This window comes from Chaetodon auriga, chromosome 9 (genome assembly GCF_051107435.1).
Source record: "Chaetodon auriga isolate fChaAug3 chromosome 9, fChaAug3.hap1, whole genome shotgun sequence".
In the NCBI taxonomy this organism is placed as follows: Eukaryota; Metazoa; Chordata; class Actinopteri; order Chaetodontiformes; family Chaetodontidae; genus Chaetodon; species Chaetodon auriga.
The window spans coordinates 23,956,574-23,972,248 of NC_135082.1; the positions used below are offsets into that span (position 1 = coordinate 23,956,574).

At 42.1% G+C, this 15,675-nt stretch overlaps 1 protein-coding gene across 2 annotated transcripts in view; it reads right to left on the reverse strand.

Moving 5' to 3' along the window:
* The window catches only part of fstl5 (follistatin-like 5), a 151,202-nt gene that overhangs the window by 9,518 nt on the left and 126,009 nt on the right, over positions 1–15,675 (reverse strand). For both annotated transcript variants that reach the window (XM_076738454.1, XM_076738453.1), the window contains exons 11-14: positions 10,253–10,279; positions 9,908–10,026; positions 5,011–5,160; positions 1,316–1,423 (exon numbers count right to left, since the gene is read on the reverse strand). In XM_076738454.1, the coding sequence (XP_076594569.1) occupies positions 1,316–1,423; positions 5,011–5,160; positions 9,908–10,026; positions 10,253–10,279 (404 nt within the window). The remainder of the gene's footprint in view (positions 1–1,315; positions 1,424–5,010; positions 5,161–9,907; positions 10,027–10,252; positions 10,280–15,675) is intronic.

Here is a 15,675-nt window from a genome sequence, read left to right on the forward strand (position 1 = left end):
TTCCCTTTAAAGGTAGGCTTTTAATTAAGAAATCGGGAAGTGTTAGCTTTTGGTGGCGGCAGCTTAGCATCAATCACGATGTTAAGATGAAGAAACAAGAAATAACTGGAATTAATTAGAATATAAAAACATCATCTGTTAAAAAACAGCAACTGAGAACAGCCGAGCGGTCAGAATGATGACTGTGTCGTATTATACTACATTTACCAAGTGAGGAGGCTACAGGTAATTTTAGTCTTCAACAGCCTTTGTTTGTTTGTGTTGGCTTTGCCCTGCCATCTGATGTGTTATATATCTTTTGATTATAGTTTTTAATTGCCAGCATTTATGAATGCAGCTCTATGTGCACGTAGGGCGTGTTAGGCGGCTGCTTACCGAAGGCGTAAAACAAACACCAGCTGGCGATATAGAAAATATATAAAACATTCAACAGGAGGAGAAAGCACTGGAATAATGACCTCATCTGCTTTTGACAGGCCACAATCCCAGCTATTATTTGAGACCTGGCTATTATTTGAATACCTGCTTATACATGAGGATTCATGGTGTATCCATGTTAGTGCAGTGCATGTCAGCCGGATTTTCTGGATCTCTCACATATTGGTCGGACCGTACGCAGATGCGACCAATCAGAGCTTTACCCTCAGAGTCATTGGTTCTACTTCAAATCCAATGTGCTGGAGTTCTGATCCAAAATGTCACTGTCCAAATCCTTATCAAGAGACTATTAATGGTCCCACATCATGGAAGACAATCAACGACTGAAAATCCCAGAGAGGCTGCAGTGACTAGTATCATGTTTATGTCACACTGGAAAAGGGGAAGAACAGGACAAGTTGGAGGAATGGAAGTCCATCAGTGTGAAAGTAACTGATCATTGTGGTTTTTATGTTCTTGCCTTTGTTGACAAACTTGAACCATTTGTGATGCTCAGTGGTCATCAGGAGAACCTTTACGAAAACATTTCATGAATGATATTTATTGTTATCAGCGCTAGACGGCTTGTTCCCATCATTGCTTTGTATTGATGGTAGTCTGATCTAAAGATGAAACAATTAGCTCATCAATCTGTCACTATTTCAGTCATCAATCGTTTGAGTCAAATGCCAAATGTTTGCTGGTGTCACATTGTTAAATGTCACTATATTCTGCCTTTAACACTTTCCTATCATTGCAGTTACACTGTGTGCACGGGCAACACAAACGCATGCGCTGACCCTTTGCTAACTTTGGATCAAATCCTGACGACGCCTGCATCTCAACAAGGATGACTCTCTGCAGCGTGAGGGTAATAAGCAGTGAACTGTGGACTTACCTGGAGAGTAGGGAAGTTCTTCTCCATGTCCCCCCAGCTGAGCAGCCACACCTGGTCATGAGATTTGTCGTAGTGGAGTTTCACAGGATAAGGGTCGGTGCTGACCGTCTGCAAGGGGATGCACACACACAACCAAACCAAGCAGAGCCTTTAAAGGCAGCAGGGCAGCGGAATAACAATTCAAGGCAATCATCTGTGCTTTTGAAGAGATCCCTCTGATGTGCAGTGGTAATGCTTTTGAAAAGTTTTCCTAAAGACTAATGCATCAGCGATTGACAGGAGCAAGTCTTCTTTTAACAAGGCGGACTGGAGGTGTGCTTTTTATGTATAAGGCGTTTTTGGTGCCGAGCTGCATTTCAAATCAAGTGGTGACAGACACAATTGCTTTACCACACTGAAGTAATTGCTTTCAGTCTTTATCCGTTCCTTGACACTCAGCAGCAATATTCCGAGTCAGAACAATAGATGAGTCGTATGTGACAGAAAAGCGCTCCACATGCATTATGTCCACCTGAGTGCAGATAGACAGCCAGCTCAAAGGGAATAGGGGAAGCACAGAGGAGACGAATGCATGCCGTCGCTACACCCTCAACAACAGCAAGAAAAAGCAATCATCTTTTTTTCAAGAAAATTATTGCAGCCCTGTATTCCCACAATCCCCTTTGACTACAGCTTACTTTCTATACTATTTGTTTTGCTATGGAGCCCTAATAGTATTGTTTACCTAGACAAAATATATATTGTTTCACTGAGAGAGCAAACTGCTCCTGAGAGGGCTGTTGCAAATAAGATGAGAATATCTGTTGAATCCTAACTAATCTCTGAGCATGTAGTCATCGGAGAAAACAGGTGCTCGTGCTGTTCTTTTTTTCTTGACTAACAACTTCTTTCTGGCTGAGGAAGATTATGAAGATCCTCAGCCAATATGCTCGCGTAACTCCAGCGCTGATTGCGGATCTGTCAGAGATGACGCATGGAAAACATTACAGCGGCTTCACACATTTATGCGTGTGTACTTTGCAATTAATTGGCTATATAACACACAAAATACAATCTGCTCATTAAAAAGTCTTCAGTATTTAATTGGTAACAAATTTCAAATTGCAATTTGCTCATTATTATTACTTTACACACGTCAATCTTATTAATGATTCAATGAGAAAATGGAGAGCAGGGAAACCAGAACTCGTATCTCTGACTATTCGTGACGGGTTCAGGTGGTTAATTAACAACTGCTAATATAATGCAATGAAGCTAAACCTCCAGGCGACTGAATAATGAGCTTGTGACAGTCTCTGGGACACCAACCTGCTTACTGGCAGGTCCCTGAGAGGCTGGCGAGCTGTAAAGAGCCATCACGGTGTCAGAAACATCTGCAGGGATCTGAGCGGCCCTGGATTAACCTGACACACCCAAAAACCCGCTGACACTGTTGATTTAACTCAACGTCGTGCAGAAATGTGCTCAGTGCTGTCAGGCAGGAGCTGCGCTGTGTCCTGAGCCTGCCTCGCAAAAATAAAACTCCCTCAGAAAAAAAAGGTGCTGCAGGTGAGAGTTGTGGAAAGACTGCTTCTTACACCATCTGAGGAAGAGACTGCAGGGTTGCCATGTTACAGTATCTATGAAGGGTTGCCATGTTACAGTATCCAGGAAGAGGTGGGCCTCAGGGTTACTTGGTCACAACATCAATGTAGCAGCTAAGTGCAGGTCTTGACTGTTGCAGTATGTATGAAATGGGTCAGGTCAGAGGTGAGCAGTTGAACCAAAGGTGAGAAAACTGATATTGAAGCTGAAAGCAGCTCTTTAGATCGTCAGTGCAGGCGGAACAAAGCAGAGGTGACGCGCTGCCAGGGCTCTGGACGAGAGGCCGAAAGCACGGCGCCATGTCGGAACAGCACATGAAAGCTTTAATCTACGCTCAGACTACGCACTGCTCTCAAAGCTGCTTTCTTGACCATCCCTTCTTCAAATCTAATGTGGTTTAGCAACATTTGCACGTAACTAAAATATAACATAATTAAGAGAAAGACTTGGAATGTGTAATCAGCTTTTGTTGGCTGAGAAGTGATTAATTTTTACAACCTGACAGTCTGGAAATGAGATGAGCCGCAGAGGAGATGAAGTGTTGATGATCAGTAATTGGACATAACAGAATAACAGGTCTTACCTGCTTACTTATTTTTCACAACCTACTCGATCCAAACAATACAGGCCCTGATTCAGAACCAGTAGAAGTTGTTCAAGTTAAAATATTGATTTGATATTCATGAAAAATTCACTGAGGCCTTTTGCTGAAATTGATGCGACACAAACAGCAGCTTGCAGAGAGCATGTCTCATTTTCGCCTTTACAGAATTGAAGCTTATTGGTTGCGTCTAATCTACTGCTGGTGACATCTGAGGTGGAGATTTGTTCGTGTCGGAGCTTAAACATGAACCCAACCGCGAACCAAACCTTATTTTTAGCTCCTGGTGTGTTCTTTCGCTTTAATCAGGTTTTCATCGTTAGCTCTTTCTGTTTTTGTTTTGTGGTAATAATAATAAATGATGAAGATATTTCTGCCTTTGCTGCACTCCGGTGGTATCAAAGGAAGGGAAAGGGCTTTAAGCAGCACATAGACTGCACCACTTTTCATCAAGGTGGTCTGATTGTTGCCGCCCCAACGTGCCATTGGAGCAATTTTAAAAAGACTGTAATCACACAACATTGTACACATACGGGCTGTAAATCTGACCTTGCATTGTGATTGGCTGACAGATATCCAGTATATCTGTATTTCATAGTCACATTGTGCGCCTATTACCAAGCCGCTAAGTGACTGATTCCCCCGCGTAGTTACTGTTGCTGTCACAGTCGGCAATGCACAAAGTCTATTCAATTTAGTCCCTTACTGCAGTTTAACATTCACTAACTGCAGGAAAGTTAACCTAATGTTAGCTAATGTTAATCACTTAGACAGAAATGTGACTCTTAATGTTGCTTTTGAACAGTTGTAGGTCTTAAGTGATGCTGAGCTGACTGTGAGGTCTCCCTCGCGGTTTAAGACATCATTGTTTTACATTACTGACACAATGAAGCATCGCTCAGAGTCAACCATCTGTGGAACAGGTCGCATGAAGCTCATCAGGACCAGTGTCAGCACACCACAGCGCTCTTGTATAGCAGTGTTAAGTTCAAATATATCTAATACACAAGCTGTTTCCCCAAAAAGTCTGCACAAAGTTTACATGCAGTTTGGGTAGAAGTGGCACTCCAACACTCTCCAATAACTGAGTTTCTGGATGAAGGACGATGTGTTGTATCAAACTGAATTGTGAGTGGAGCAGGACGACTTAACAAAAAAATGTGTCCTTCATTCAAAAAAATCAATCACAGAAAATACCCATACGAAGTGACGTATTTATCAAAAGTTCTCGTGAAATATGTTGTTTTCAATCAATGTGGTAACTTTTTTTTTTTTTTTTTTTTTCAGATGACTGACAAAATTAGTCAAAGAAAAAAAAACCCTCTTGCAACCTTGAGGTTGTTTGGAACAGATGGAAGCAGATTTTCAGTCCTGTGAGGAAGATGTTTGACTAACAGGAAAGATATTTTTTTTTTTGCTGCTCTGTGAAAAACTGTTAACATCATACTTCTTGTAATGTTGCTGGCAAAAGCGACATCAACCCCGTTTTCCAATTAAGCCTGAAAACTACCTGGACAGCCTTCTGAGACTGGATGTCAACTACGAGCACTCGGTCCAAGGTCGGCTGCGTCACATAAATAAACTTGTCCTTGATGTTGACCGCCGATGACCACACACACCTCTGAACCTCCTCTCCTGGTGAGGTGGGGCACACCTCCTCCTGGAAAAAACAAAAGCACACACACACACACACATTCTTTGTTAACTAATTGTTTTTCATATCACAGCGAAATAATTCTCATTAAAAAACAATTATCTTCACCCCGTTGTTATCCTGTGTTGTTTACTACTTGCAGACTTATCACCTATGCTGATGTGAGTCACGTTAACTCGGCAACTTAGATGAATGAGCTTCGTGGGGTTCTGAGAATCTCTAATGGCTCCTGTTTGTGCACACAGTCCACAGAACAAAGCCTGCAGACGACGTGCGGCTGTTCAGCTTCCAGTTCTGGCAGCTCTCGCCTTCCTGGCCAGTGGGAGCCCTGAGCAGCCTTCTGTCTCTGGAGCTTTCCTCCCCTTCGCCCCCTTCCCGGCCCTCCAAGCCTCCAGGCTCTGCCCAGTCGTCTGTTCCAGACTGTGTGGGACGATTTAGGGAGCTGCTAGCCTGCAAGGATGAATGAAGGGCTCCAGCATGGTGGGATGAACTCTTTCTCCCATATTTACAACCACAGAGTCAGTCCATGACAGGCGCCTTCCCACAGGCCAACTTCTCTCAGAGGGGCATTAGGTAATGTATGAATTTCATTGAACTCTATCAAGGATGAGGGGGAGCTGCAGCATCACTGACAGAATTTATCTCGTATCCACTCCAGGCCCCCACTCATCCTGTCTCCTGTACTTGATCTGTCCAAACACAGGTTAATTTGGGCTGAACTGCAACAATAAAATCTAGTAAAAATGTCTTTTTGTGATGCAGGATGCTAAAACAATGACAGCACTTTGGCATTTTGGCATCATAACAAGGTTTTCAATTGTTTGTAGCTGCAGTGTCTTTCAATGTAAAGTTGCAGCAACATCTGTCGCTGTTTTTGATCTGAATCGGGTTGGGAAAGTCAGCTTTTAAAAGGCAGACGTGCCTGCACTGGCTGAAGTAATCGTTGAGTCATTGGTATTGAACCCTGTGAAACCCCTTCACAGACCCACACTGTGGTCATTTTGTGCTACAGATGCTGTAAATATCTTACTTATTGCACCTTTAAGAGGTGAGAAATCGAACATCTGATGCCCAGCAGAGGGTGTGAATGGGGGCGGCTGTAATCCTGCCTGTGTTTGTGTGTTGCATATGTCTGTATCTGTGTGGGTGTATAGCATGTATGCGATTTCTGTAGTAACTGACAGCTTCTTAAGACTGCAGATATTTTTTTTTTCCCATTTATTATGTAAATGCCTACACTCTCCAGATACAGAACAGTATATATTTTTCATGGATTCACTAAAATACTTACTGCATAGAACATTGCAGCACTGGAGCCACGCCAGAAACAATAAAATACTGTATTTCTTGAACAGAAACTGTATTAAAAAAATAAATAATAATAAAAAAAAAACTACTGCAGAATATGTTTTAAAAGGATTTCCACTCTTTTCACTTGTCAGTGTGGATGATGACATTTAAAGAGCTATGTTGAGAAATATGAGGGCTCTGATATTCCCCAGTTAAGCCACTGGATGATTTGTAGAGCTAATATATTTGTGACTCAACGTCAGCTGTCTGTGGGGAGGAAAACAGCAGAAAACAGTGAAGCGGCAACATCCAAAGTGTCAAAAAGAGGAACTTTGCGGGGAAGCAGCAGCACACTCGCTTCTGTTCTCTCAAGGTGTTTCTCCAAGGTTTCCATCCAAACTGCCGCACACTTCCAGCAGTTACTCAAATGGTAGATAACGCACTCAGGCCTACTAAAATCACATTTTCAGACACTGATTCGCCAGACGTGCGGCAAAGCACATCACATACACACGAGGCACAACGTGTTGATCATGGCAGTTCACAGTAAACAAGGTCGGAAAAACTAAGAGCTCAGGAAATGCTTCTGGTGATGGAAAGTGAAGTGAAAATGGAGACAAAGTGCAAAAGAGCTGTTGATTATGTACCCGAGATGCTTTAGGTAGGTGCAATACAGCGAATGCCCTGCTAATGATATTTAGAGAATTCCAATTATTCAGTTAAAATCAGCACAAACTAAAGAGCCCTGTACACACGGCACACTGCCAATACATACCATAATAGTCTCCCTATGTTTACCATGAAAGAAAAAAACATTCCGCAATACAGCAGTACACAAGACTGCAGCAGCGAGAAAAACATGGACGCTCCCTTTCAGATTCCTCTGGGCTGCAGAGGGACACAAAATAAAGACACTTCCTGGACTGACTCTACTACTATTGGACATCACAGTGTTTCCCCAGCTACTGTGTGCATCGCAGTAAAACGCTATATATGGTACTTAAGGGTAATGGATAGGCTGTGCGATTACCATAAACAAATCTATCAATGCCCCTCTGCAATGGAGGAAGCGTGAGCACCATGCTGGGAGCGGCCTCGTGTGTTCACACTGCAATCCCCCTCGACAGCACTGGATTGATATCCTAATACAAACACACCTCTCAGAGGAATGCTCGGCTGATTGCTGCACATTCATGGCTTCGCTTTATGCATCAGCCATCCAATAAGCGCGGAGTTCCTGCATGGAAGGCAGCTCTGTCGGAGAACACGTGTAAATCTAACAGGTATCTATCAGCAACCTGCTTTGAATATTTTGCTGCTTGAAAGCTTTGGTGGTAAACGGCGAGTCAGTGGGGGAGGCTGGGTGGAAAGAGTCCGCTGAGAGTTGAAACCAGCTCTGACTGCACTGCATGTGGTCTGTGAATGAGCTAAATTAAACATACTGGCTCAGTACTGGAAGGTAGCCTCTGTGTCTACTGGGTATCGCTGTATGTAGCTAGCAGTGCTAGCCAGAAAAACGTGTAGCTATTGATAACCCCTTTAGAGCTGCACCAACCCATACCTTTATGTTAACAATAGAAACATGTATGTGAAATATGGAAAGGGTCAGTTGGCAACTCTACAGCGTATTTTAGCATCTTTCAGATCATCATTTTGGTTTTATAGCCCACAGCTTTACTATTGTGGTGCAGTCTGACTGCTCATATCCGCACAGTTTCCAGGAGCAGCAGGCAGTGAAAAAATCTCTGATAAACCCCGTGTACAGCAGCATATTTCCCCCAGGAGTGAGTCAAGCCCATGAACATTTAAAAGGAGAGTGAAGTTTGGACTGAAGGACATAAACATGACTCCTGATGAATGCTAACGTTGCTGAATGCTAATAGCGTGGTTTTTCTATATTGATATGTCTGTACTGTGTCTGTACCTATTCGCGCCTCCCTTTTGTGGCCTAAAAAAACCCAGATTTTTATTACACTACACAGTTTTACTTTATATTCTATACTCTTTGTCACTGTTCAATAAAAACCACATTATCACTGGCAGGATGAGGCGATGACATCACTATTTATCATGCAGGTGCTCTTGCTAGGACATAGAAATCTGGGTGGAAATCATATCTACGCTGCTGGTTGGAGGCTGTGTCCTCTAAATTTACAAGTGCAACAGCAAAGGCTTCTCTCGAACAGAGCATTGAACCTTTATCTGCTGATTAAGAATGTCGGCTAAATCCCAGTACAAACTATATTGAGTGCTAACGATTGCTTTCTGGAGCTCTTACTGGGTCAGGAAGCAGCATGCTGCTACTTGAAGGCCAGAGAATAATAAATCACGAGTCGCATATTACACATTATGCCATTACAAAACACAAACACTTTATTTACTCACATGAGTTCAGTGTAAAAATATTAACATCATAAATGTTTTAGTATTTATTGCTTCATGGTGGAGAGAGTTATATAAAGTTTTTGATTTATGCCTGCCAAGGACTTGCAGCCGTATTCAATGTTCCCTTTAAAATGTCTGTTTTATTACATTAGAACATCTTGTCATAGAACCAGATAATGTAATAAAAAAGATGTGTAAAAGAGAGCAATCAATCTTCATTTGAGGTTGTGTTTCAGGCCACCTGACAAATATAAGTCCAATATTCACTCTCCTTTTAGCTCTGGTTAGTTGCTCTGAGAAAAAACTATTTAGCTGTTAAGATAAGGCAAGATAAACTTTATCAATCCCTGTGGGGGAAACCAGGCTGATTAAATGTTTGACTTTCGTCACCAGCTAGTTGCAGAGTTTCTGTGTCTGCTGTTTGGTGTGAGCAGCTGGTAACCAGGTCGATGAGAGCTGCCGTGTGGGCCATAAAACCAAAACAATGAGCCGAAAGACACTAAAACGCCTCATAGAGCTGAGGAGAATATTCTCTGTGGGTTTGTTTTGTCCAGTGTTAATTTAAAAAGAGAAAAGCATCCAATCAGAGCTTAAAGCCAGCCGTGTGCACCACTAACATCGAGCAGAAGATAAAATGTGTGATTAGTAAAAACCTGATTAAAAAATGAAGCAGTTTTAATCAATTTTTTTTCATATTTTAGGTCATCGTTACACAAATTCATGACTGCATTTTTTTTAATTTCCTGCAACTTGATTTCTCTGCATAGCAGTAACAGATGAGGATCATGGGTATTGTCCCAAACCACACTAATTTATAAGAAAATACTTTCTTAAATAAAGATTGATGATGCACAAATTTACATTTTTGGGAAAAATAGTTTGAAAAACAGCGATTATAAGTACTTTGCAACTCCATAGTGCAAAGTAAAGGATGATCTGTGCCAACAGTTAGGCCCAAGTGCTCGTCCTCACAGCCTCAGCTCACACAGATGGCTGCGATGGTCCAGTCCAGCTCAGAATCAATCACTATAAAAGTGAGTCACTGTAGAAAAAAAGCTGAACTGGTGTTTTCACTCACCTGCAGAGCCAGCAGCTTCTCACTGGGTTTAATGTGTCGCTGTATCTCACATGCCACCGGCTGAATGACTTTAATACCATCTTCATAGAACACATAGAACATGTTGCCAATGCCAAGACCTGGAGAGAAAGCAAAAACAGCCCTGTTACAGCACACACCTAAAATAGCTTATGAGACTGCACAGTGTGAGCATATGCAATGGAAATAAGCCTACAACACTGCTATCTACTTTCAGAGCATCAAATCATTTAATCCTTCTCATCACAGTTCAGTAACCCTATTACAAGAATTCAATTAACTCAGTTTAATGAATGCTGTAGTGAAGCAGAGGCAGTCTAGACGTACCTTCTTCTCGCCACAAAATGTTTGCCACTGTGAGGGAGAAAAAGAGGAAAGGATGGTTGGAAATCAATGTGAGAATCAATAAGGTCCCTTTGTGAGAGTTAACACCCAAACACTAACTCCTATTGAGGCAAACAGGAAAGCAGACCGCATGAAACTTTTATGGAAACTGTCTCTCTGACACCTAGTGCAACAAATAATCGATAGAGCCCTCTGCCTGGAAATAATTTGATACCAAACACTGGAAAACCATCGCATTCAACAAACTACAAGTACTGTACAACAGTTTATGATTTTTGGACCAGAGTATGCCTAAGTGGAGAGATGTGAAATAAATTCTGAAGAATGAAGTCTTACACAGATCGTCATCCAACAGTATGAGTCTATGAATAAGCCGCCTCAGACAGTGATGAGTAGTCTGCATGTTTCAGGCTCGGATGACAATCAGAAGTCATTAGGAGGAATTACTGTGCTCTTTCTTCAGTGGCAAAACCAGATTTGGCTCCTAAAACAGGTAATTTCTCATTAAATTCACTTAGCGGTGACAAATGACGTGGACTGTGGAATGAAAGCCACAAAGGACCCTGAGTGCTTTAATGGGCGACCTAAAACACAAAGCAGCTGTTGGCTTTCAAAGCAGCCACCGGGCACTCCCAGAGAAGATGTCATTACTTAAAATTACGTGACTCAAGAATGATGTGGTAAGGAGGAAATCTAGAGCCATTATAAAGTTATTTTTCATGCAAATATCAGAGCAAATTCTGCTGCTCAATCATTCTTATCCTGCAGCCCACCGGCAGCACTGCTATCCTCTCACACCGGCTTTTTATTTGTGACCTTCTCTCTCATTGTTCATCTGTCCCCCGGTCTTCCCTCTGCTTCCACCCCATCTTCCATTTTCAGGCATTTTCAGTCTACAAACCAATCTCCAGCCCAATTCACATCCGATTCTAATCTCGCCTCTATTGCGGCGCTCATTCCCGCGGCCTCTTGCTCGGGTGGACAGATGCGGAGAAAGAAAGGGGGCAGACAAAGCCAACGAGACACCACTGTGCTGTTAGTCAGCCTTAATCTTTCAAAAGTGCTTTGTCAAGTGTTTCCTGTGCACTCTTGCATACCTTTCAGCTCATTAAAAGTTGCACAAAGGGAGTGAGGTCTATAGTTAGAGGGATGAGGAAAGAAGGACAGGAAGGACAAAACAAAGAGGAAAACAATACAATTTATTTGAGATGTGCCAAAAAGAAAAAAAAAAAGAAAAGAAAATAGAGAAAATGGAAAAGAGGAGTTGAGATGAGATCTTGTGTGCCCCGGTCTTTTCCAATAGCCCACAGTATTGATGCTATTCATCACTTGGCAGAAAGACTGTGGCTGTTCTGCGCATACAAGGGGCCCATACATCAACTTCATCATCCATATAACAAAACAAGCTGGCTGCCACTGTAGGCGGTGAGTTCACTCTTTCTGGTCGTAATAACTGTGTTTCCACTGGGCCCCAAACATCGGGAACGCCACGCTCACCAGCCAGCCTGGACTGTGCAGTTCCTACCCATCAGCAAGGTTACATAAATTCAATTTGTTTACGAGAGCACGCTACCGCGACAGTGAGCCAAACAGCCTGTGGTGTTCACCATAGTGGCATGGCGGAAGACAGCCGATGCATAATATACGTGGAGTAATTGGGTCACAGTAGATGGAAATGCAAAATTTAACTGTGCCTTGGGTGTGCACGGTTTTGCTGCTCTTTCCAGAGATTATCCCAGAAGTTTCGTGGAAGCATTGACCCCTGCAGTAAGTTCAGTTCTGCTTTAATTATAAGCAACGCACAAATACTTTATTACTGACAAACTGCAAGTGTTGTGAAAAGCTGAGTGCCGGCTCACTGCTGGAGGCGGTGACGACGAGGAAGCGGAACAGGAATGCCAACTAAAAAACGATCAGATATTCTTGCTTTTTTTCCTTCATCTGCACTCGTACAAAATAAATATCATGACTGATAACATGCAGGGCAGGTACACCAAACATCCATTACTGTGGCTGTGCCAGAAAGATTTTAGATGCACCTGCCAGACTCTCACTTACAGTACAGCCAGGCCTGGATTAAGATGCCTCCCTGCTTTTGGTTTTAGTCGGAGTCTGTAAACCTGAAGATCAGCAGAAATTCGTCTTAATCAACGGCGCCTCTAATGCGATCTTCAATCCTGCTCTCTCAAATGTTCCCTTTTTTTAAATAAGACGCAACACAACTCACAATTAGACCTTGAAGACTGGGTGCTTGCCAACAAGTCCAACTGGAGTGCTGCCGTAGCCTTAATTCAATATTAATTAGGCAGAATTTAAAGAGTTTTCCTTTTTCTCTAATACTAACTCCAATTCTGCGACCTCAAATGTTTCTTCATTAAATTTCTTGCTGTTGTTTGTGTATAAAAACAACAAAAGTTGGCCCGAGTTAAAAGTTAAAGCATTCTTGCTCAAAGAGATTTATGTATTTTTGTGTTTTTGCTTTCCTTTTATTACTGGCTCCAAGTGGGCGGGGCTCAGTTGGAAAAAGGTGATGTAGCGTTCTTCCATGCACCAATGAGGACTGAGCATTTTTGAACGTGAGGACAGCTCATGTTGCCGGGTCACTGTCAATCAAATGTGATCAAGCCACACCCACACAGCCCTGATGAAGCTGTTCAGTTTTTGAGCCTCATGGCTGTTTTCTTCTGAACTTTAAGTCAAGAATATTTAATGTCACTGAGCAACGTGTCACCAGCCTTCTCCTCTACAACTGACTGAATAAATACTTCACAAAGGGAAAACTTAACATTGAGCGCTGAGAGTTAAGGATCATTCAAATGACACATCTCTCTCTGCCTCGGCTCTAATGGAGACTGAGCTCATAACTGTAGTACAGGGTATATTTTTCTTGTGTGATCAGTTTATACAGCCGGGAAAAGCCACGATAGGTCATTTTAACCACTGAGATATTTCATGCCTAATTCAAAACTGATGGCAGCTTGGCCTTTCTAGTGTTAAAGTGAATACTGATGAAAAAATCGCAGTTTCGACGCTTTGTGCTTCTCACTTGGCTTCTTCACTCTGCACAGTCGTGACTCACCTAGTGATCAAGTCCCACTTCTAACTGAGCAAGAAGTCTTTCAGCTTTGATATTTCACCTATCCATTCCTCAGACAGATTTTTGTTGCTTTTGGCAACTTTGAGCTGCATATTCAAGGGCACTTAAAGATGGAGGGCTAACTTTAACAGCAAGGCCCCTGCAGTACTATTTACATTCAGGTAGAAAAAGAAAGCTTTCAAAATAAGAGGACTGGCTGTACTAGAATTAGAGCTGGAAGCCTGTGGAGGACTGAAGGCTGTATCATCTCTTTAAGAAGAAAAGTATTGAAAAGACTTAATCCATGGAGAGAAATCCATTCCAGGAAAAAACAAAGTTACTGGTGAAAGCTTGAAACACTGAAGCTTGAAAAATAAAAATAAAATTCTCTCTAGGTGTTTCTACTCATCACAAACAAAAACTGAAACGGGACACATGGAGAGATAAGAATATCTGCAATGAATATGAAGTGATGGATTATGATTCATCAGAACTGTAATGGGTGGTGCTGTCACTTCAGGTGAATGAAAACATATGAACTTTTAGTCTTTTTGGTTTCTTAAATGTAAAATAAAACACTAAAATAAATTAATTATACATTCTTTTAGGCTGTGTTTGTGTCCTTGCTTTGTCCTCTCTCTGTATTGAATCCACTCATTTAAAAACATCAGTATTCTTGCTATTAGTATTACTATTACATCACTCTTTTACAGAATGCACCATCAGAAATATTCATAAGCTGTCATGTTGTAACGAGGGCTTAAGGTGTTTAAACTCTCCACTGGATTTACAATATTCATTTCAGAAAGCCTTTAGCATGAAACCCAGTCGACAGGCAGTCGGGCTGCTGACACCCTGCATAGCGTCACTGCCTGGTTAGAGCTCGCTGCTGCTGACAGCGTGTCCAACGCTGTGTGAAAGCCCACAGCACTGGGGAGGGACACCGCTGATGGAAACATGGACGCTACTTTGGCACCAGCTGATCTTCTCTATTCAGAGGATGCGGAGCACACAGCATGGCGGACCGCGTAGAAAGAAACTGCTTTCTGAAGACTTTCGTCTGCATGATGTTGCTGAGCTTTGTTCCAGCCAATCACTTCACCAGTGGATTTCACTGATTAGATCTTCCTGTCTGCCTGGATCTGTGAAATCAACAGCGCCATGTTTGATTGGAACAAAAGCCTATAAACTGCTGGATGTCAAGAAATGGTTGCGAGAGAGGATGAAAGAGGGCAGTGAAGGGGGTTCATTAGTGCCATGATTTGTCTTTGAGGGAGGTGAGACAGTTGCTCACCAAACAATTATTTTGGAGTTTTGGAGAATCCGTTAAGTCAGTTTGTGTCGTGTATAAATGCGTTTAAAGAAGAGAAGATGGTCCCAGTAAGAGGAAACTATCCCACACCACACGCATCGCATTCAGTCTCAACAATCTGGATCAGGATCAAGAAAATGACGCTTTTAATTTTTAAAAACAATTTGATTTGTATTGCAAACAGGTGAATTAAGTTCTGCAGAAATGTGACTTTCAGACTCAGTAACCGACTCGTGACTGAGCGGAGATGTTCTGCAGTGCAACGTTCAAAACTCACTTTCCAGCCCACTAGAGTTTCAAGACTTTGTGTTCCTGCTGAGGTATGTGAAGGTCATACATTACTTAACGGGCCTTTACAGTGAGTCATGAAGCAGCGACTAAAGAAACCTGAATACGGAGCAAAGCACAGTAAAGAGTACTTACAGGAGTTGTGAGTGGAGACCAGAGTAGGATATGAAGCGATACGAGTAAACAGACATTGTGATGGGCAGTACTGTCCTCGCTCCTTGACCTGATGCTTGTTAAGATGATGATAAGATTTATTATTATACCCTTACTGTATGTTACCTCATTCAGAGATAGGTTATAATGTAGTGTAGATTGAGCTGAATGCCAGTTTTACAGCCCACTTTAACAAAGCAGGGTCAAAGGTGAGCATTTGTTCCATTCATACCTGTTGGCGGTCTGCTTCTTTGAAACCAGTGTTGCAGATCACTATGTCCCTCAGCTTTTTGTCTGTCCGACTTGGCTATTTCTTTGTAAAGGGCACCATCACTGAAAGCAATGTGTATCCAATTACAAACTTTATTTATAATAAGTTCCATTAGCCATAGACAACCAGTCAGCTATTAGCCCATTAAAATGTTTCACCAGCTATGAGTGCAGAGATGTCTAATGCTGTGTGATGAAATCAGTCCCTAAATCTTATTAAAGCCTTAATTATTTGTAAGGGTTCAACGGTAACTGTTACAGCAGAACAGCCACAAATAAAACACTGTGTCCTCCATGCTACTTACC